General features: G+C 48.8%; 4 protein-coding genes across 4 annotated transcripts; 2 read left to right on the top strand and 2 right to left on the bottom strand.

Moving 5' to 3' along the window:
• The first annotated feature begins 1,613 nt into the window (after nucleotides 1-1,613).
• Nucleotides 1,614-2,561, top strand: LOC103122647 (olfactory receptor 1361-like). Its single transcript, XM_007533257.2, has one exon. It carries the CDS (start codon nucleotides 1,719-1,721, stop codon nucleotides 2,559-2,561), a length of 843 nt encoding a protein of 280 aa, XP_007533319.2. The 5' UTR covers nucleotides 1,614-1,718.
• Nucleotides 2,562-9,052: 6,491 nt separating this feature from the next.
• LOC103122648 (olfactory receptor 1361-like) lies at nucleotides 9,053-9,997 on the top strand. The gene has a single exon (XM_007533259.1). The coding sequence runs from the start codon at nucleotides 9,053-9,055 to the stop codon at nucleotides 9,995-9,997; it is 945 nt and encodes a 314-aa protein (XP_007533321.1).
• Nucleotides 9,998-13,351: 3,354 nt separating this feature from the next.
• Nucleotides 13,352-14,293, bottom strand: LOC103122649 (olfactory receptor 1361-like). The gene has a single exon (XM_016192627.2). It carries the CDS (start codon nucleotides 14,291-14,293, stop codon nucleotides 13,352-13,354), a length of 942 nt encoding a protein of 313 aa, XP_016048113.2.
• Nucleotides 14,294-20,556: 6,263 nt separating this feature from the next.
• LOC103122650 (olfactory receptor 1361-like) lies at nucleotides 20,557-21,498 on the bottom strand. The gene has a single exon (XM_007533261.1). It carries the CDS (start codon nucleotides 21,496-21,498, stop codon nucleotides 20,557-20,559), a length of 942 nt encoding a protein of 313 aa, XP_007533323.1.
• Nucleotides 21,499-22,669: the final 1,171 nt, after the last annotated feature.

Here is a 22,669-nt window from a genome sequence, read left to right as displayed (position 1 = left end):
GCAGAGATGGGCCGGCGGGGACGGGGCCCTAACGAGACCCGAGGGATGGAGGCTGACGACACAGAGCGGAGGGTAAATCGGCTTCTGCCATGTCTCTGGAGCAAAGCTCTTTCTCCCCGTCCCACCGACCCAGGACTCCCAGCCAAGAGACACCTGCCAGGTGAGTAGGCACAGAGGGAGGGCAGGCTCAGGGCTGGGGCATCCATTCCATGGGGCAGAAGGACACCTGTCTGTCCCTCCATGTGCTCTCTCTCTCTCTGGTCAGTACTCAGCTCAGGGACAGAGACAAGATGGGAAAAGATGCCAAGAGAGTGGGAATCTCCCCACTTCCCCCCCTTTTGAGATTTAATTAATTAATTATTGTTATTTTATGTTTAATTAGGAAATTAATATCGATTGACAAGATTGTAAGATAACAGGAATATAGTTCCACACAGTTACCACTACCAGAATTCTGTGTCCCCATTCCCTCCATTAGAGACTTCCCTATTGTTAATTTTTAAAAAAAAACTTGTCTTTATTTATTGGATAGAGATAGCCAGAAATTGAGAGGGAAGGGGGAGATATATATATATATATAGAGAGAGACACCTGCAGACCTGCTTCACCACTCACAAAGCTTTCCCTCTGCATGTGGGGGGAGCAGGGCCTTGAACCCAGGTCCTTGCACAAGGTAGCATGTTCACTCGACCAGGCATGCCACCACCCAGCCCCGAGACTTCCCTGTTCTTTATCCCTCTGGGAGTCTGGACCCAAATTCTTTATGGGGAGCAGAAGGTGGGAGGTCTGGCTTCTGTCATTGCTTCTCCGCTAGACATGGGTGTTGGCAGGTGGACCCACACCCCCAGCCTGTGTCTGTCTGTCCCTAGTGGGGCAGGGCTCTGGGGAGGGGAGGCTCCAGGACACACGGGTGAGGGCATCTGCCCAGGGAGGTCAGGATGGCGTCATGGCAGCATCTGCAACTTGGTGTCTGAAAAGCATTAAGATATAAAGCAGGACAAATTGTTTAATAATCAGGAACCTAAAGGGAGGAACAGAGCAGATCAGAGTAGAGGTCTTCGTGTGGGAAGAAACTAGGAAGTTTATTTGAGGTCTGTTCCTAGGGTTCCATGTGTTTTTTCTCCTTCCCTCTCTTTCTCTCTCCCTCCCTCCCTCCCTCCCTCCCTCCCTCCCTCCCTCCCTCCCTCCCTTCCTTCTTTCTCTCTTTCGTTCTGTCTTTCTTTTTCCTCTCTTTCTTTCAGCTGTTTTGTCTGTTTTTCCCAGGCGTGATATTTCAGTCCTTGTTACTGCTTGACCGTACCCCTGCTGAGTACAGAAAATCGGGTAACTTCCAGACATAGTCCTGAAGTCCTGGGCACAGGAGGTTAAGAGCTAGGAGTGTGTTTGGAAGCTGTTTAGTGAGCTCTGGGTAACAATTTGCAAGTCGGCGTGGAGAAGAACGACTGTGTTCACCAGAGGAACGGATGCAGGGATGGTTGGGTTGATCCCATTCAGAACAAAGGGGGCGGCCTGCTGAATGTCGGAAGTTTGAGGAGGGTTAAGAGGGTTCAAGACGGGGAACGTTCTCGATCAGAACCATGGACAGCTCCCCGCTTCCTTTCTCATTGATCTAGGAACTCTATGGAGGGGACAACCACACCCAGGTGACCGAGTTCCTCCTCCTGGGTCTCTCCCAGGACCCCAGGGAGCAGCAGGTGCTGTTCCTCCTCTTCCTCTCCATGTACCTGGTCACGGGGCTGGGGAACCTGCTCATCGTCCTGGCCATCGTCACGGACCCCCGGCTCCACACCCCCATGTACTTCTTCCTGGCCAACCTGGCCTCTGTGGACGTCTGCTTCACCTCCACCACCGTCCCCAAGATGCTGGCCAACCACGTGAGTGGACGCCAGGGCATCTCCTACGCGGGCTGCCTCACCCAGATGTTCTTCTTCATCTGGTGTGCTGGTATAGACAGCTTCCTGTTGACGGCCATGGCGTATGACCGCTATGTGGCCATCTGTCACCCGCTGCACTATGCCACCTCTGTGACCCCTCAGCTCTGTGCCCTCCTGGTGGCCGCCTCCTGGGCCGGAGCCTTGGGGAATTCTTTGACTCACACGCTGTTACTAACCCGTCTCTCCTTCTGTACCAACAACCGGGTCCCCCATTTCTTCTGTGACCTCAGCCCTCTGCTCAAGCTGGCCTGCTCAGACACCTTCATCAACCATATCCTGGTGAACACAGTGGGTGCACTACCCATCATCACACCTTTCCTGGGCATCCTGGTCTCATACCTGCGCATCTTTGCAGCTGTGATGAAGATCCCGTCCATGATGGGCAAGCGGAAGGCCTTCTCCACCTGCGGCTCCCACCTGTCCGTGGTCTGTCTGTTCTATGGGACCCTCATTGGGGTCTATTTCAACCCCGCCTCCTCGCACACAGCTCAGAAGGACACTGTTGCGGCCGTGATGTACACGGTGGTCACCCCCATGCTCAACCCCTTCATCTACAGCCTCCGGAACAGGGACATCCACGGGGCTCTGGGGTCCCTCATCTGCAGGAAGCGGGTGTTGACGGGGTGATCAGAACACTGGTCCAGGAGCAGTGCCCACTGTCCGGAATGTTCTTATAGAGTCTCAATCCCCCGTGTTTCTTTCTTGCTTGCTTTGGCTCCATTGGTTCATTGAATAGACGTCTGAAGTCTATTTGTTCTACATTTATTGTGATGTGGATGCTCCCTGAAGTTTTGCAGACCTGGAAAATTATACCACTTATAGCCTTTGCCCTGAAATTTTTCTTTATTATTATTAATTATTTATATTTATTTTCTTATTTTTTGCCTCCAGGGTTATTGCTGGGGCTCGGTGTTGGCACTGCAAATCCACTGCTCATGGAGTCCTTTTTTTCACCCATTTTTGTTGCCCTTGTTGCTCTTCTTGTTATTATTGTTATTGATGTCGTCATTGTTGTAGGATAAGACAGAGAGAAATGGAGAGAGGAGGGGAAGACAGAGAGGGGGAGAGAAAGACAGACACCTGCAGACCTGCTTCACCGCCTGGGAAGCGACTCCCCTGCAGGTGGGAAGCCAGGGGCTCAAACCGGGATCGTTAGACCAGTCCCTGTACTTCACGCCAAGTGTGCTTAACCCGCTGCACCACCGCCTGGCACCCTCATTTCTAATTCTAACGAGGCATATTTGAGCAGTATTGACATCCATCTTCAAACCACTTGTTACCAGAAATGAATTCTATATTGTTTTTGTAATTTTTTTTGTATTGTGAGACCTTTGATATATAACATCGTAGTTTCAGTATATTGTTTGTATCTCTTGTGAAATAATCATTACACAGATCTGGTTATTATTAGTCACTTTCTGTTATTTATTATGGTTTCCTTGCGAGGAGATTTTTTTTCATGATTCATTTCACTCTTATGAAGAATACTAAGACTATTAGCGATGTTCAAAATGCAATGTGGTGTCTGATAGCCACCATGACAGAATTCAACCCTAATTCAATCATTTGTTTGTTATTTATTTATTTTGACATAGAGAGGTGTTAAGTCTAATTTAAAAAAAAATTATTAGTGATTAACAAGACTGTAAGCTAACAGTGGGACAATCCCACACAGCTCCCACCACCAGATTCCCTGTCCCCTCCCCTCCATTGGAAGCTTCCCTGTTCTTTATCCCTCTGGGAGCCTGGACCCAAATTCTTTATGGGGAGCAGAAGGTGGGAGTTGTGGCTTCTGTCATTGCTTCTCCGCTGGACATGAGTGTTGGCAGGTGGACCCATCCTTCCAGGCTAAACTTGAAAATCTAATGACCCAGGAGGTGGCATGTCAGGAAGAAAATTGGAATTTCAAATATGATGTCTAGAGTTTGACCTCCAGAACCACTTATTAAGCTGATGATCTGTTTCTTCTTCCTCTCATCAGTCAATCAATCAATCAATCAGTCCATCAATATTTAGGAAATTTGCTTAAACATGGAGATGTAACTGTCTTTTCAAGTTGTGTTTCTGTTCTATTTGAATAAAGATTCATGTGTGGAGTAGTTTACAGGTTAATTATCTCCAGTAACGTTATTGACACATGGGTATAATTCCCCACCTCACCATGACAAGGATCTGCAACAGACTCCCAGCTCCAATGCAGTTATTTCCCCACCATCCTGCACCAGGACCCCAGAGACCCCCTCCACAGACCCTTCCCTACCCAGAGTCCTTTACTTTGGTGCAAGACACCAAACCCCATCCACGTTCTGCTCTGTGTTTTCCCTTCTGTTCTGATTTCTCCACTTCTGCCCGTGAGTGAGATCACCCCATCTTTACCCTTCTCTTTCTGGCTGATCTCACTTCACAGGATGCCTTCCAGTTCCATCCAAGAGGAGGTGAAGAAGGTGGCTTCATCTTCTTCACAGCTGAGTAGTATTCCATTATGTTTATAGACTGCAGCTGTCTCAGCACCTCACCTGTTATTGAACACCTGGATTGCTTCCAGGTTTTGGCTATTACAAATTGTGCTGCTATGAACATAGGTGTACACAGATCTCTTTGGATTTGTGTGTTTTGTTCCTTAGGATATATCCCCAGGAGAGGAATTGCAGGGTCATAGGGTAGGTTTATTATTATTATTATTATTTAACCAGAGCACTGCTCGGCTCTGGCTTGTGGTGGTGGTGGGATTGAACCTGGGACTTTGGATCCTCAGGCATAAGAGTCTCTTTGCATAACCGTTATGCTAGGTACTCTCCACAAGGTCCCATATTTTAATATATTTTATCTACTTATCCATTGGAATCGGATAGACAGAAATGGAGAAGGGAGGGGGAGCTAGAGAGGCAGAGAGACACCGACAGCCCTGCTTCACCGCTCATGAAGCTTCCCCCTGCAGAGGACCCGGGGCTTGAACCCGGGTCTTTGCACATGGTAACAGTGCACTCAGCCAGGCTCAGGTACCTGAATGGTTTTCAGAATTCACGGTCCTCGTGGCGGGGAGACCTGAAGGCTCTCTGCCCTTCCTGAATTGGCCCCTCGCACCCCAGACCCACTTCTGCCCACGAGTGAGATCAGCCCGTTCTCATCCTTCTCTTCCTGGCTGATCTCACTTCACTCGACTCCTTCTGTTCCATCTGAGATGTGGTTTTCTTGACCATACAGGGAGTTCTGTTTTCAACACATTTAAAAAGAAATAAGCATCATCTGGAACCTGGTGGCTGAAAAAGAGTTAAGATATAAAGCAGAACGAATTGTTGACTAATCATGAACCTAAAGGCTGGAATATTGCAGATGAAGATTTGGGGGTCTCCATTAAGGAAAAAGTGAGTAGGTCTATTTCAAGGGGGCCCATGACCTTACCAGTTTCTGCCTGAGCCTGACAGCTAATATGCTGGTAGACCCAGGTTATAGTCTTGTTAATATTTCCATTTTATAAATTAAAATTAAAAGAGAGAGAGAGAGAGAAAGGGAGGGAGAGAGAGAGGGAGAGAGAGAGGGAAAGAGAGAGGGAGAGAGAGGGAGAGAGAGAGGGAAACAGAGAGGGAGAAAGAGAGAGGGAGAGAGAGAGAGGGAAAGAGAGAGCAAGAGAGAGTGAGAGAGGGAGAGAGAGGGAGAGAGAGAGAGGGAGAGAGAGAGAGGGAGAGAGAGAGGGAGAGAGAGAGAGGGAAAGAGAGAGGGAGAGAGAGTGAGAGAGGGAGAGAGAGGGAGAGAGAGAGAGGGAGAGAGAGAGAGGGAGAGAGAGAGCGAGAGAGAGAGAGAAAGAGGGAGAGAGAGAGAGAGAGAGACCAGTAGCTCATTGGTGGAGGTAAGCTGAGCTATGTGTGTTATTTCACAGTTTGACAAATCTCAGGTCAGAAGGAGATGCCCCAGGGCTGGGCGGTGGGACACCCAGTTCAGCGCACATAGTACTATGCACAAGGACCTGGGTTTGAGCCCCTGCTCCCTACCTGCCACGATGATGCTTTATGGGCTGTACAACAGGGCTGCAGCTGTCTCTCTGTCTTTCTCCTTCCCTGTCTCCCCTCCCCTACCAATTTCTCTCTGTCAAATAAGATAGAAAAAAAAAGGAAAAAGAAAAAAAGAAGCAGATACCCCAAAGACCAAGAGTCCCACCAACTGGGGACTAAGAAGAAGGGGACAAGTCCAGACCCTGCAATCTCTCTCTCTCTCTCCCGAGACAGGCCAGCAGGGATGGGCGTGGAGCGGACAATTAGCAGGGGCCCTAACGAGACCCAAGGGATGGAGGCTGATGGCTCCGGGTGGAGGGTAAATTGGGTTCTGCTGGGTCTTTGGAGCAAAGACCTGTCTCCCCGTCCCACCCGACCCAGGACTCTCCCAGCTGGAGCTCACCTTCCCTGCCAGACACCTCCACAGCCAGAGACACCTGCCCCAGGTGAGTGGGAACAGAGGGAGGGCAGGCTCAGGGATGGAGAGACATGGAGAAGGGGTCCGGGCTGTGGTAGTCTGTCTGTCCAGGTGGTTAGGTGGTCACTATGACCAGCACCAAGCTCAGGAACAGAAGAACTAGGCTGAGGCTAATTCCCTTCCCAGAGCCCTGCCCCACTAGGGACAGACAGACACAGGCTGGGGGTGTGGGTCCACCTGCCAACACCCATGTCCAGCGGAGAAGCCATGACAGAAGCCAGACCTCCCACCTTCTGCTCCCCATAAAGAATTTGGGTCCAGGCTCCCAGAGGGGGAGAAATGTCAGGGGAAGATGCCCAGAGGGCTCTGAGCCCCAACTCCATCGGGACCCGGAGAGAAGAGGGAAAAAGGAGGGACACTCGGACGGAGTCCCAGGTGGAGTGTGACTTAGCGAAGAAGAGATAGGTTCTGGGTGGTGGTGCACCTGGGTGAGGGCACATGTTTCAACGCTAAAGGACCTGGGTTTGAGCCCCCGGTCCTCACCTGCAAGAGGAAAGCTTTACGAGTGGTGAAGCAGGGCTGCAGATGTTTCTATGTCTCTCTCCTTCTCTATAATCCTCCTCTTCCCTCTCAATTTCTGGCTGTCTCTGTCTGACAAATCAAATAAAGATAACGAAAAATTGAAAACAAAATGAAGAGAAGGTAAGACAATAGAAAAACAGGTCACTATATCTAAATCTAGACAGTTGTAGAAGTACTCGTCAGCCCATGTCTGTGGCCTTGGGAGAAGCGCTGCAGTTTCCAGTGGAGGGACTGAGGGACACAGAGCTCTGGGGGTGGGGACGGGTGGAATTAGACCCCTGTTAGCTCCTCATTTTGGAGATCAATATTCAATCACTAATTAAAGAATAAAAAACAAAGATGGAGGTTAACATGGGGTCTGCGGGTCCCAGGCCAGGCCAGGGAAGACGGACTCCTGACAGGTGTCCCGGACCCCCAAGGTGGGCCGCGGTGACCTGGAGCAGGGCCTGGGGTGGGGCCTCAGCTGGGCACCCACCCGCCGCTCTCCCTCCCCTGGGGACCCACCCTGCAGACCTCTCAGACCTGGGGAAGAGCAGGACCCACACTGGGCAAGCTTACTCACCCCCGTCAGACAAGGAAGACATCCACTGTCCCCCTGGACAACTCCTATCCGCCTTCCTTCCTTTCCTCCGTCCTTCCTCCTTCCTCCATTCCCTGCCTCTTGCCTTTTCTTCTTCTTTCTTTCTTCCTTTCTTTCTTCTTTCCTTCCTTTCTCTCTTTCTTTCTTTAATTCATTCTCTCTTCTATGTTTCTTTCTTCCTTTTTTCCTTCATTCCTTCCTTTCTTTATTTCTTTCTTTCCCTCTTTCATCTTATCTCTTTTCTTTCCCCTTCCTTCTTTCTCTGTTTCCTTTCTTCCTTTCTCTCTCTCTCTCTCTCTCTCCCTCCCTCCCTGCCTGCTCAGCTCTGGCTTATGGTGGTATGAGGAATTGAACCTGGAACTTTGGAGCCTCAGACATGAGAGTCTCTTTGCAGAACCATGATGATATATACCCTGTCCTTTCTCTCTCTTTCTTTCTTTTCCCATTTTTCCTTATTCCTTCTCTCTTTGTGTCTCCCTTTCTTTCTCTCCCTTTCTTCCTTTCTTTTTCCCTCCTTTCCTTCCTTCTTCCCTCCCCTTCCATCATTTATTTATTGTATTCATTCTTTCTTACTCTGCTGTCTTTTTGTGTTTATCATGTAGATAGACACTTTGACTCGACAACATAGCATGCATTTATGGGAAGCATATAGGATCATCTTGCTATTTTTTGTTTGTTGCAAGTATTTTAATACTCCGGAATTTCTTCCAGATAAAGAGGGTAACAGAGAGACAGGGGGAGAAGAAGAACAAGACTGCCCCGGAGTTGAAGCTCCCACCCGCTGGTTCGATGGAGGCTTACTTGTGATGGGGTGGTGGTTTGGAAGGAATGCGTTCCGTAGTGATGGACACGGTGCAGCCAGGGCCGTGAGCATCCGCTGAGTAAATGGAAATACTTGGGGGGAATCAATGAAGGGAGGGCAGGAGTCCAGGCACAGAAGACAGGCTGAGTGGGTCAGCACCGCGGACAGTCCCAGCCCCCTTCTGGGTCAGCACCATGGACAGTCTCATCTCCCTTTGGGTCAGCACCATGGACAGCCCCCATCTCCCTTTGGGTCAGCACCATGGACAGCCCCCATCTCCCTTCTGGGTCAGCCCCATGGACAGCCCCCATCTCCCTTTGGGTCAGCACCACGGACAGCCCCCATCTCCCTTCTGGGTCAGCACCATGGACAGCCCCCATCTCCCTACTGGGTCAGCACCATGGACAGTCCCATCTCCTTTCTGGGTCAGCACCGTGGACTGTCCCGTCTCCCTTTGGGTCAGCACCATGGACAGTCCCATCCCCTTCTGGCTCAGCACCATGGACAGTTCCATCTCCCTTTGGGTCAGCACCACGGACAGCCCCCATCTCCCTTCTGGGTCAGCACCACGGACAGTCCCATCTTCCTTCTGGGTCAGCACCACGGACAGCCCCCATCTCCCTTCTGGGTCAGCACCATGGACAGTCCCCATCCCCTTTCTGGGTCAGCACCACGGACAGTCCCATCTCCCTTCTGGGTCAGCACCATGGACAGCACCCGTCTCCATTCTCTCTGATGCAGGGCCACATGGAAGGTGACAACCACACCCAGGTGACCAAGTTCCTCCTCCTGGGTCTCTCCCAGGACCCCAGGGAGCAGCAGGTGCTGTTCCTCCTCTTCCTCTCCATGTACCTGGTCACAGGGCTGGGGAACCTGCTCATCATCCTGGCCATCGTCACGGACCCCCGGCTCCACACCCCCATGTACTTCTTCCTGGCCAACCTGGCCTCTGTGGACGTCTGCTTCACCTCCACCACCGTCCCCAAGATGCTGGCCAACCACGTGAGTGGACGCCAGGGCATCTCCTACGCGGGCTGCCTCACCCAGACCTTCTTCTTCATTCTGTTGGCCGATATTGATAGCCTGCTGCTGACGGCCATGGCGTATGACCGCTATGTGGCCATCTGTCACCCGCTGCACTATGCCACCTCTGTGACCCCCCAGCTCTGTGCCCTCCTGGTGGCCGCCTCCTGGGCCGCAGCCCTTGGTAATGCCATGCTACACACGGTATTGCTGACCCGTCTCTCCTTCTGCACCCACAACCGGGTCCCCCATTTCTTCTGTGAGCTCAGCACTTTGCTCAAGCTGGCCTGTTCAGACAACTCTCTTAACAATACCATGGTCTTCACGGTAGGAAGCCTTTTTGTTTTCACTCCCTTCCTGGGCATCCTGGTCTCTTACCTGCACATCTTTGCAGCCGTGATGAAGATCCCTTCCATGATGGGCAAGCGGAAGGCTTTCTCTACCTGCAGCTCCCACCTGTCCGTGGTCTGTCTGTTCTATGGGACCCTTATTGGGGTCTATTTCAACCCTGCCTCCTCCCACACAGCCCAGAAGGACACAGCTGCTGCTGTGATGTACACGGTGGTCACCCCTATGCTCAACCCTTTCATCTACAGCCTCCGGAACAAGGACATGAAGGGGGCTCTGGGTTCCCTCTTGTGTAGGAAACCAATTCTGTCCGTAAGATAAGAATATCTGAGTCTGAAAACACTTTGCTGAGAATTTCTGAATTTTCAGCTTCACCCCAATCTTATATTGGTTTGTTTTTTTCTGTCAATGTATATATATCAACCATCTGTTATTGGAGGCTTACTTTGAAAATGGAGGGTCTCCAGGGGTGAAAGAAATCAAACTTTTACACTTGCATAGAAAACACTTGATGATTATAGGAAGTGTGTGGAAAACCAGAGGTTCAGATTCAAGTCCTGTTTTGTGGTAAATGTTATATCAAATGACTATTCCAAAGAGATTCCCCCCAAATACTAAAGTTCTAATATTTCTCCAAACAGAACTTCTTTTTTTAACATCATGTACCTTCAACAAACCAGATATATTTTCCTCTTATTCATTATGTTCTGTTTTTAAATTAGTAATTTAATAATGATTGATAAGTTTGTGGGATAACAGGGGTCCAATTCCACACAGTCCCCACCACCAGAGTTCCCTGTCTCATCCCCTCCATTGGAAGCTTCCCTGTTCTTTATCCCGCAGGGAGTCAAGACCCAAATTCTTTATGGGGAGCAGAAGGTGGGAGGTCTGGCTTCTGTCATTGCTTCTCCGCTGGACATGGGTGTTGGCAGGTGGATCCACACCCCCAGCCTGTGTCTGTCTGTCCCTAGTGGGGACAGGACTCTGGGGAGGGGAGGCTCCAGGACACACGGGTGAGGGCGTCTGTCCAGGGAAGTCAGGTTGGCGTCATGGTAGCAACTTCAACTTGGTCACTGGAAAAGCTTTAAGATAGAAAGCAGAACAAATTGTTTAATAGGAGAGTCAGGTGGTAGCACAGTGGGTTAAGAGCAGGTGGCACAAAGCACAAGGACCAGCATAAGGATCCTGGTTTGAGCCCCCGGCTCCCCACCTGCAGGGGAGTCTCTTCACAGGCGGTGAAGCAGGTCTGCAGGTGTCTGTCTTTCTCTCCCCCTCTCTGTCTTCCCCTCCTCTCTCCATTTATCTCTGTCTTATCCAACAATGACATCAATAACAGCAATAATAACTACAACAATAAAATAACAAGGGCAACAAAAGGGAATAAATATTAAAAAATTAAAAAAATGTTTAATAGTCAGTAAACTAAAAGTAAACGTTAAGCAGATGGGATTTGGAGCCTTCATGTTGGAAGAAGCTAGGAAGTTTTATTCTAACTACCCCACCATGACTCTCTTCTGGGTAGACCTTTCTTTGTGTTGGTTTCATAAGCCATGTTTCCTTCTTTGAATAGCTGCATCTTTTTCATCATGAGTTATTGATCACCAAAAATATATCCCCAGGCAGGAGGAAAGAACCATATTACTTAGAGGATACTTGACATTGTCCAAAATGCCCATTGAGACATATGGTTCACATCTAAATTTTGATCTTGACCGGGGTGTTATCAAAAAACCTCTGAGTATGTTATGTCCATGATTCATTAAATAATGCTATCACTTCACTCAACAAGATTTTTAGTCACATTATTTTAATACGATTCATAACATGTGGGATTCGTTCTCCCTCCCTCAAGGATTGCAACGTTCACTATATATCAGTCATTTCCCCTCCATTTCATATCAATGATGGATTGATATGTATCAACTAGGTTATTGGCTCATGGTAACCCTTTTTGTTCATATTAGTTTGATTTTGTCAGTATTGTGAAACCGGTGTTTACATTTGAGTGTGACATCAAGAACCTGAGTGGTAACTCATTGATGGTTTTGATGTTCATCTATTTATTTATTTACTTATTAGTTATTTAACAAGACTGTGAAATAGCAGGGGTACAATTATATGCAATTCCCATGACCAGAGTTCCATATCCCCACCCCCTGCATTGGAAGCTTTCCTATACTTTATCCCTCTAGGAGTATGGTTCAGAATTCTTTATGGGGTGCAGAAGGTGGGAGTTCTGGCTTCGGTAATTGCTTCTCCACTGGACTTTCACCTTTTTTAAAAAAATTATTTCTTTATTGGGGAATTAATGTTTTACATTCAACAGTAAATACAATAGTTTGTACATGCATAACATTCCCCAGTTTCCCATTTAACAATACAACCCCCACTATGTCATTTATCATCCTTCATGGACCTGTATTCTCCCCCACCCTCCCTGGACTTTCACCTTTTAACACATGACTAAACCTACAATCTTAGGATGATACTTGAGTAGTAGTCTTTGAAATTCATCAGTTTTCCACTGACTGATGTGTAGTTAACATTCATAACTAATGGATAGAGATTTACAGCCTCTAAGGAAATATTGGAGTGCCTCGATTTCTTTTGTCTCAGTTTTGTCTTTTGTCTCCTCCTCCTCCTCCTCCTTCTCCTCCTCCTTCCCCTTCCCCTTCTCCTTCTCCTTCACTTCCTCTTCCCCCTCCTCCTTCTCTCTCTCCAAAACCCACTAAGTCAAGAGTTTGTAATGTCAGTGACCTTGTTTGAAGCACTGAGTCATATATTCTGCATCTTATAATGAATAAAGAAAATTGGAATTAAAAGCAAAAAGCCTACTTTTGATAACCCTGTCTGACTTATACATTTCTTTTTGTTTTTTATGTCTTGCTTGTGATGAATACTAGATCACGAGATTTTAAGATGACGGGGTCTGGTTACACATCACTTTCACCATCACAGTTCTGTGTCCCAAGCCTCCCACTTCTTTAAGATAACCACCAGAGTTCTCACAAGTTGTAGAAACAGTTTGTTTGCTTGCTTGCTTCTGTTTTTTTCCTATTGCAAGTTCATTCACCAAAGAATCCTAGAGTCTAATTCCGTAACAACTCTTGTGACCACTGACTATCCATCAAGATTCTTTTTGAAAAAAGAATTGATTTATTTATTCATGAGAAAGATAGGCAGAGAGAGAAAGAACCAGACATCATTCTGGTATATGTGCTTCCAGGGATTGAACTTGGGACCTCATGGTTGAGAATCCAGTGCTTTATCCACTGTGCCACCTCCCGGACCACCTTCAAAATTCTTGTATAAATGTCAAAGGTCAAGGTTTTTATTGATGGATACAAATATTTTAATAGATGAGGTAAATCAGTCAAATTATCAACATACAGCAGCTGAGCGTATGATTTGATAAACAAATGGACAGAAAGTGACACAAGGAAACATCTAACAGAAGACTTACAGGGGGACCAGGGAAATAGCCTAGTGGTTCTGTTAAAATAAAGTATCTTTTCCTGAGATACTAAAGGTCCTAGGTTCAATCCCCCAACACTATCATAAGTCAAAGCAGAGCTGGTTTCCGATTAAAATAATAATAATAATAAAATGAAATATAGACACAGAATCTCAGGAGAGACAGAAACATTATTGGGGCCATGAGCTGTCCCAGAAATGTCACTTGGTCAACACTAACTTCCTGCCGATGAGACCCATCAAGGCCCCCTTCATGTCCCTGTTTCGGAGGCTGTAGATGAAAGGGTTCAGCATGGGGGTGACCACCGTGTACATCACGGCGGATAGAGTGTCCCTCCGGGCTGAGTGGGTGGTCACGGGGTTGAAGTAGACCCCGATGAGGGTCCCATAGAACAGGGCCACCACAGCCAGGTGGGAGCCACAGGTGGACAAGGCCTTCCTCCAGCCGTGGCCAGAGGACACCCCCAAAACAGCCCTGCCAATGCGGGCGTAGGAACCCAGGATCCCCAGGAAGGGCACGAACAGGGGTAGGGCACCCACCGTGTTTAGCACCCCCAGGATGACCGAAGTGTCTGAGCAGACCAGCTTCAGCAGTGGGCTGACGTCGCAGAAGAAGTGGGGGACCCGGTTGTGGCTGCAAAAAGACAATCCGGCCATGAGGACAGTGTGGACCACACTGTTCCCCAGGGCGCCTGCCCAGGAGGCGGCCACCAGCAGCCCGCACACCCAGGGTGTCACCTGGGTGGCGTAGTGCAGGGGGTGACAGATGGCCACATAACGGTCATACGCCATGGCCCCCAGCAGGAAGCTGTCGGTACAGATGTACAGAATGAAGAAGAACATCTGGGTGAGGCAGCCCGCGTAGGAGATGCCCTGGCGTCCACTCATGTGGTTGGCCAGCATCTTGGGGACGGTGGTGGAGGTGAAGCAGACGTCCACAGAGGCCAGGTTGGCCAGGAAGAAGTACATGGGGGTGTGGAGCCGGGGGTCCATGACGATGGCCAGGACGATGAGCAGGTTCCCCAGCCCCGTGACCAGGTACATGGAGAGGAAGAGGAGGAACAGCACCTGCTGCTCCCTGGGGTCCTGGGAGAGACCCAGGAGGAGGAACTCGGTCACCTGGGTGTGGTTGTCCCCTTCCATGTGGCCCTGCAGCAGTGAGAAGGGAGACGGGTGCTGTCCATTGTGCTGACCCAGAAGGGAGATGGGACTGTCCGTGGTGCTGACCCAGAAGGGGGATGGGACTGTCCATGGAGCTGACTCAGAAGGGAGATGGGACTGTCCATGGAGCTGACCCAGAAGGGAGATGGGGGCTGCCCATGGTGCTGACCCAGAAGGGAGATGGGGGCTGCCCATGGTGCTGACCCAGAAGGGAGATGGGGGCTGTCCGTGGTGCTGACCCAGAAGGGAGATGGAACTGTCCGTGGTGCTGACCCAGAAGGGAGATGGGGGCTGTCCGTGGTGCTGACCCAGAAGGGAGATGGGGGCTGTCCGTGGTGCTGACCCAGAAGGGAGATGGGGGCTGTCCGTGGTGCTGACCCAGAAGGGAGATGGGGGCTGTCCGTGGTGCTGACCCAGAAGGGAGATGGAACTGTCCGTGGTGCTGACCCAGAAGGGAGATGGGGGCTGTCCGTGGTGCTGACCCAGAAGGGAGATGGGGCTGTCCGTGGTGCTGACCCAGAAGGGAGATGGGGGCTGCCCGTGGTGCTGACCCAGAAGGGAGATGGGGGCTGTCCGTGGTGCTGACCCACAAGGGAGATGGGGCTGTCCATGGTGCTGGCCCAGAAGGGAGATGGGGGCTGTCCGTGGTGCTGACCCACAAGGGAGATGGGGCTGTCCATGGTGCTGGCCCAGAAGGGAGATGGGGGCTGTCCGTGGTGCTGACCCACAAGGGAGATGGGGCTGTCCATGGTGCTGGCCCAGAAGGGAGATGGGGGCTGTCCGTGGTGCTGACCCAGAAGGGGGATGGGGGCTGCCCGTGGTGTTGGCCAAGAATCCACTCCTCTACTGCGTCTGAATCTCATCCCCCTCTCATCATGTCTTCTCATACTCTTCAACCACACAATCTCTCTACCCATCCATTCAACCACTTCCATTAGTGAACACACCAGCATTCCCCATAATGATTTACAAGAGCAGACTTGATATCATATCTACAAGAGGAGGAAGACAAGGAAGAGAGGAAACAGAGACAGACAACAAAAGAAAATCTTTAAAAAAAACTATCAGCTATTTAAAATTGATTTACAAATCACAAGATAAGAGGGAGACAACTTTGCATCATTCCCACCACCAGCATTCTGGATTCCCATGCCCTGCATTGGAAGGTACAGCAGTTCTCTTAAGGTTGAAGATATGGTTTAACTGTTATTTCTACAACTCTCTGTCTATATTTGTATATATTTGTCAATTTTTCCCCATGGTCTCATCTTCTTTTCCTTTCCAAGTCACACCTATTACTATTACGATTACTATTGCTGTTATGATTACTGTTATGATTACACCTATTACTACATCCCAATGTCCCTCCCTTTTTCCTCTTCTCTCTTCAGGTCCTGATGGAGTTGGAGTTCAGAGCCCTCTGGTCATCTCCCCTAACATTTATCCTGCGCTAAGAGTATGGCCCAAAATTCCTCAAAAGAAGATTCCATAGAGAATAAGCAGGAAACCCAGCAAATAAGAAAAGATATTTTTACACCATACTTCAGACAAGCAGTTGATATCAAACATGTGTAAGGAAATACAGCTCAGCAGAAAGAACAACCCTTTTAAAAAGTGGGCAGGGGAGCCGGGTGGTAGCGCAGCGGGTTAAGCGCATGTGGCACAAAGCACAAGGACCGGCATAAGGATCCCGGTTCGAGCCCCCGGCTCCCCACCTGCAGGGGAGTCGCTTCACTGGTGGTGAAGCAGGTCTGCAGGTGTCTGTCTTTCTCTCCCCCTCTCTGAATTCCCTTCCTCTCTCCATTTCTCTCTGTCCTATCCAACAACAACAACATCAGTAACAACAACAACAGTAACTACAACAATAAAGACAACAAGGACAACAAAACAGAGTAAATAAATAATTTTTTTAAAAAGTGGGCAGAAGATATGAAAAAATGGTTCTCTAAAAAAGAGACACACATGGCCCACAGACATGTGCACAAATGCTTCAATTAACTAATCATGAGAGAAATGAAAATTAACACCACACTGAGATTCCACTTCACACCTGTGAGAATGGGCTCCATCAATAAAACAAGAGAACATCAGTGTTGGAGAGGATGTGGAGAGAGAGGAACTCTATTGCACTGCTGCTGGGAGTGTGAACTGGTACAACCACTCTGGAGAACAGTCTGGAGAACCCTTAAAGAAATACAGATGGAAACGACATAGGACTCAGAAACTCCACTCCTAGGCGTTTACCCAAAAGATATAATAACACCGATTCAAAGGCACGTATGCAGCCCATGTGCATAAGCAGCTTTATTCACAAAAGCACAAACCTGCAGACAACCAAAAGGCCCTTTGACAGATGACTAGATAAAAAAATCTCTGGGACGTATACTCAATGGAGAATTACTCAGCTATGAAAAAGATGATATTGTGTCCTTTGGGATAAAGAGGATGGAATTGGAGAAGATTATGCTTAATGAAGCAAGTAAGGAGGTGAAGGACTACAGAATGGTTTCACCCATATGTGGAATTTAGAGAACTGAGACCATGGACATGAAAAAAATGTCAATCTGTAGCTAAGACTGTGGGAGAACTAGAGTGGTTATATCTATGGGGGCCTCAGACCTTTGGTGATGGGAGTGGTGAAAAAAGACTACTATTGATTTACAAAATTACAAGATAACAAGGGTAAAATTCCCTACCGTTCCCACCACCAGAGTTCTGTGTCCCCAGTCCCTCCGCTGGAAACTGCGGTGCTTCTCCCCAGGTTGCAGATATGGGCTGACTTATTTCTCTGACTACCTGTCTGTACTTACATATATTCACCCATTTCCCTCATGGCTCCTTCTTCTCTTCCTTTCCAAGGTACACCTACACCTATGAAGACTCATAAAATTAAAATAAATCTTTAAGAGAAAAAGAAATAATTGCAGCTAACAATTGTTATGTATTGTTGATATACTTTAAATGTTTTGTACTGGGGTTTATGTAGAATATTTTGTTGTCTTCCTTACTGAGCTGAGAAATAAAATCTGAATTTAATTCTTTTTTTAAAAAATTTTTAATATTTATTTATTTATTCCCTTTTGTTGTCCTTGTTTTATTGTTGTAGTTATTATTGATGTCATCGTTGTTGGATAGAACAGAGAGAAATGGAGAGAGGAGGGGAAGACAGAGGGGGGAGAGAAAGACAGACACCTGCAGACCTGCTTCACCGCCTGGGAAGCGACTCCCCTGCAGGTGGGGAGGCGGGGGCTCAAACCGGGATCCTTCCACCGGTCCTTGTGCTTTGCGCCACATGTGCTTAACCCACTGCGCTACCACCCGACTCCCCTGAATTTAATTCTTAAAAAAAAAAAGATTATACTGTAAACCATTATTCAATTAAAAAAAAGGAACAAGGAGATTCACAATAGTGTTTTACATTTGGTTAGGATGCAAGGTGTGTTCTGGCTTGAACTACTACACGTCTTGATGTATCCTGGAAACACACACACACATACACACACACACACACACACACACCATTCTCAGAGATTCTCAAGGGGTCCTACTTACTCTGATTTCATGTTTCCTCATTTATCTTCCATATTAGAGATCCGTTCCTAATGGAGGGGATGGGGACATAGAGCTCTTGTGACGGGAATGGTGTGGAATTATACCCCTGTGATCTCATAATTTAAAAAGTATATATATATTTATTTATTTATTTAATATAGAAAGATTGAAATTGAAGAGTAAAGGGGGATATAGATAGATGATTCATAGATGATTGATAAAAGGACAGGTACATAGATACATAGATAGGCAGGTGATTGATATATAGATAGATGATAGATAGATCAATGATAGATTGATACACCTGTGCCTTGCTTCACCCCTCGCAAAGCTTCCCCCCTGCAGGTGGGAACCGGGGCCTCAAACCCAGGTCCTTGTACCTAGTAACCAGGTGTGCCACCACCCGGCTTCCTTCCCTCATGATTTTGTAAATATTAAATCACCAATAAGACTATTTCAGTGACTTCACTCTCTCCTCTGCACTGCTTCCCTGTCCTCCTCTTCTGCATTCTCCCCATCCCTTCTGCACCGGATGGAGGCACAGAGAGCGTGGCAGGTTCTGAGACAGGCAGCCCTACCTCCCTCCCTGTAGAGAATGGAAGGAAATTTCCATTTTCTAGTATCTCCTGGTCTCTGTTCTTATTCCTCTCCAACTCTGCCATGCAGACGCAGATGGTGAAACTTCTTTATGTTGACTACTTATTTATTTACTTATTTATTTATTTGTTATTGGATAGAGACAGAGAAATTGAGAGAGGTAGGGGAGCTAGAAATGGAAAGAGATAGAGAGACACCTTGCAGCCCTGCTTCACCACGCGGGAAGCTTTCCCCCTGCTGGTGAGAACTTGAGGCTCGAACCAGGGTCCTTGTGCATGGGAACAGATGCACCCAGCCAGGTGCGCCACCACGTACTCTCCTCCGCCAACCCCCTGGAACTTGTTAGCAGGAAACACAGGCTCAGGTGCTCTGCTTGATTGCACTCACAGCAAACAAGCAGAGGAACTCAACTGGCTTCCCAGGTCCACAACAGCCTTGGCTGGAGACTTTCACACCTGCTTCCTCTTTCTTCTCTCTCTCCCCCACTCACCTGGGACAGGTGCCCCTCTGGCTGGGGGTCAGTGACTAGGAGGAGAGATGGTTCTTGTTTGGAGAGAGTCCTGAGTGATGTAGGAATGGGTCTTGATTCCTGATTGTAGGACTCTGAGGACCTGAAGAAGGACCATTTACTTCCTATCCTCTCTGCTCAGTCCCCGTCCTCTGAGTCTAGTTAGGGTTTCCTGTCAGGGGACTCTGTGTCCTGTCTCTGTTGACTTGTCTCTGTGGGGAAGAGGCAGCTCTCCTGAGCTCTGGCTGGGGACACTCATCTTTGGGGTGGGGTGGGGGGAGCATCCCATCTCTGAAGGAACTTTGCACCTCTGGGCTCCACGTTTGGCTGTGGTGTTTAACCTTTTTTTAAAAAATATTTATTTCCTTTTTGTTGCCCTTGTTGTTTTTATTGTTGTTGTAGTTATTATTGTCATTGTTGGATAGGACAGAGAGAAATGGAGAGAGGAAGGGAAGACAGAGAGGGGGAGAGAAAGACAGACACCTGCAGACCTGCTTCACCACCTGGGAAGCGATTCCCCTGCAGGTGGGGAGCCGGGGGCTCGAACCGGGATCCTTAGGCCAGTCCTTGGGCTTTGCACCTTTGCGCTTAACCTGCTGTGCCACCGCCTGACTCCCTGGTGTTTAACCTTTTAACTGAGTGTCATTGCATAGTCCAGGCTCAGCCATTTTCAAAATGAACAAGGTAGAAGCCTTGGGTGGACATTCACAAGACTGCAACCACCCCTGTCTTACAGATAAAAATTTCTCACCCCTAATAAAGTCCCATCTATCTATCTACCTATTTATTTATCTATCTATATCTATCTATCTATATATCATCTATCCATCATTTATTATTTTTTCAACACTTCCATCACCAAAGGTCTGTGTCCTCACCTCCAGCCCCCTAGATAATTACTTTAGTTCCCCCACAGTCTTGGAAATACGTTGACTCCTCCCTGCCCCCCATATCTGTATGTTCAAATGTCTATTTTCTGCCTATGAGTGAAAACATCCCATAGCTGTCCTCAGCCTCCTTACTGGCTTCACTGAGCACCATCTTCTCCAATTCCATCCACTTTATCCCAAAGGACACAATACCATCTTTTAAATATATATATAGCTGAATAACACTCTGTTGAGTATATGACCCATAACGTTTTTTAAAATTTATTTATTTATTTTCCCTTTTGTTGCCCTTGTTGTTTTTTATTGTTGTTGTAGTTATTATTGTTGTTGTTATTGATGTCATCATTGTTGGCTAGGACAGGGAGAAATGGAGAGAGGAGGGGAAGACAGAGAGGGGGAGAGAAAGACAGACACCTGCAGACTTGCTTCACCACCTGTGAAGTGACTCCCCTGCAGGTGGGGAGCCAGGGGGCTCGAACCAGGATCCTTAGGCCGGTCCTTGTGCTTTGTGCCACATGTGCTTAACCCACTGCTACTGCCTGACTCCTGAGAAAAAAAAATTTTAAGAAGAAAAATAAGATGTCAGTTGGTAGAATGAAGTAATACACAAGCTATAAGTAATATGATAGAAATATCCAAGTATGGGAGTAGGAAAAATATTAAGGCAGATGGCCAGTGAATTTGGACAAATACTCTGATCAAGAGGTGAACACTGATCTCCTGCTGAACAGAGCCTGGAGAGCCCCGTGGATGTCCCTGTTCCGGAGGCTGTAGATGAAGGGGTTGAGCATGGGGGTGACCACCGTGTACATCATGGCCGCAACAGTGTCCTTCCGGGCTGTGTGGGAGGAGGCAGGGTTGAAATAGACCCCAATGAGGGTCCCATAGAACAGACAGACCACGGACAGGTGGGAGCCGCAGGTGGAGAAGGCCTTCTGCTTTCCCTTCATGGATGGGATCTTCATCACGGCTGCAAAGATGCGCAGGTAAGAGGCCAGGATGCCCACAAAGGGGAAAAATAGAGGCACCATGCCTATGGTGTTGATCATCATGTGGTTGATGAAGGTGTCTGAACAGGCCAGCTTGAGCAGAGGGCTGAGGTCACAGAAGAAATGGGGGACCCGGTTGTGGGTACAGAAGGAGAGACGGGTCAGCAATACTGTGTGTAGCATGGCATCCCCCAAGGCTCCGGCCCAGGAGGCGGCCACCAGGAGGGCACAGAGCTGAGGGGTCACAGAGGTGGCATAGTGCAGCGGGTGACAGATGGCCACATAGCGGTCATACGCCATGGCCCCCAGCAGGAAGCTGTCGGTACAGATGTACAGAATGAAGAAGAACATCTGGGTGAGGCAGCCCGCGTAGGAGATGCCCTGGCGTCCACTCACGTGGTTGGCCAGCATCTTGGGGACGGTGGTGGAGGTGAAGCAGATGTCCACAGAGGCCAGGTTGGCCAGGAAGAAATACATGGGGGTGTGGAGCCGGGGGTCCGTGACGATGGCCAGGACGATGAGCAGGTTCCCCAGCCCCGTGACCAGGTACATGGAGAGGAAGAGGAGGAACAGCACCTGCTGCTCCCTGGGGTCCTGGGAGAGACCCAGGAGGAGGAACTCGGTCACCTGGGTGTGGTTGTCGCCTTCCATGTGGCTCTGCATCAGAGAGAAGGGAGACGGGGCTGTCCCTGTGCTGACCCAGAAGGGAGATGGGACTGTCCGTGGTGCTGACCCAGAAGGGAGATGGGACTGTCCATGGTGCTGACCCAGAAGGGAGATGGGGGGCTGTCCGTGGTGCTGACCCAGAAGGGAGATGGGGGCTGTCCGTGGTGCTGACCCAGAAGGGAGATGGGACTGTCCGTGGTGCTGACCCAGAAAGGGGATGGGACTGTCCATGGTGCTGACCCAGAAGGGAGATGGGGCTGTCCGTGGTGCTGACCCAGAAGAGAGATGGGACTGTCCATCCCATGGTGCTGACCCAGAAGGGGGATGGGACTGTCCATGGTGCTGACCCAAAAGGGAGATGGGTGCTGTCCATGGTGCTGACCCAGAGGGGAGATGGGGGCTGTCCATGGTGCTGACCCAGTAGGGAGGTGTGGCTGTCCATGGTGCTGACCCAGAAGGGAGATGGGGGCTACCCATGGAGCTGACCCAAAGGGAGATGGGGGCTGTCCATGGTGCTGACCCAGAAGGGAGATGGGACTGTCCGTGGTGTTGACTAAGGAACATGTATTCACTGCACCTGAATCTCATCCTTCTTCTCCTCTCCCCCTCTCTCAATCTCTCTCTCTCTCTCTCTCTCTCTCTCTCTCTCTCTATATATATATATATATATTTCATTTATTTATGAGAAAAAGAGAAAGAGAGAGAGAGGGAGAGAACCAGACATCACTCTAGTCCATGTGCTGCCAGGGACTGAACTCAGAACGTCACGCTCTAGAATCCAGTGCCCTATCCACTGCGCCACATCCCGGACAGCTCTCATCATCCCGTCTCTATTTCAGATCTCCACCTAACCTTATGCCATCCCACCTTCTAGATGTTCCCTAGAACATCTGGACTGGGAGCCTCCGGATGTAGTGGCCATTTTTGGATCTTATCTGGTCGCATGTTCAGGCTCAGAATACACTCAGGGTATCTGGATGTTAGTAGGAACAAATTCTTTGTTCAGAAGGGGACTGGAAGTGTTGGGTAAAGCTCCTACCTCATTGCTTTTTAAAAATATTTATTTTTATGAGTGATTTAATATTGGTTTACAAAATGATATGACCACAGGGGTCTAATTCCACCCCGTTCCCACCCCCAGAGTTCTGAGTCCCCA

This window comes from Erinaceus europaeus, chromosome 23, assembly GCF_950295315.1.
Source record: "Erinaceus europaeus chromosome 23, mEriEur2.1, whole genome shotgun sequence".
In the NCBI taxonomy this organism is placed as follows: domain Eukaryota; kingdom Metazoa; phylum Chordata; class Mammalia; order Eulipotyphla; family Erinaceidae; genus Erinaceus; species Erinaceus europaeus.
The sequence above is the reverse complement of the archived record's forward strand: the minus strand, read 5'-3'. Positions and strand labels throughout refer to the sequence as shown.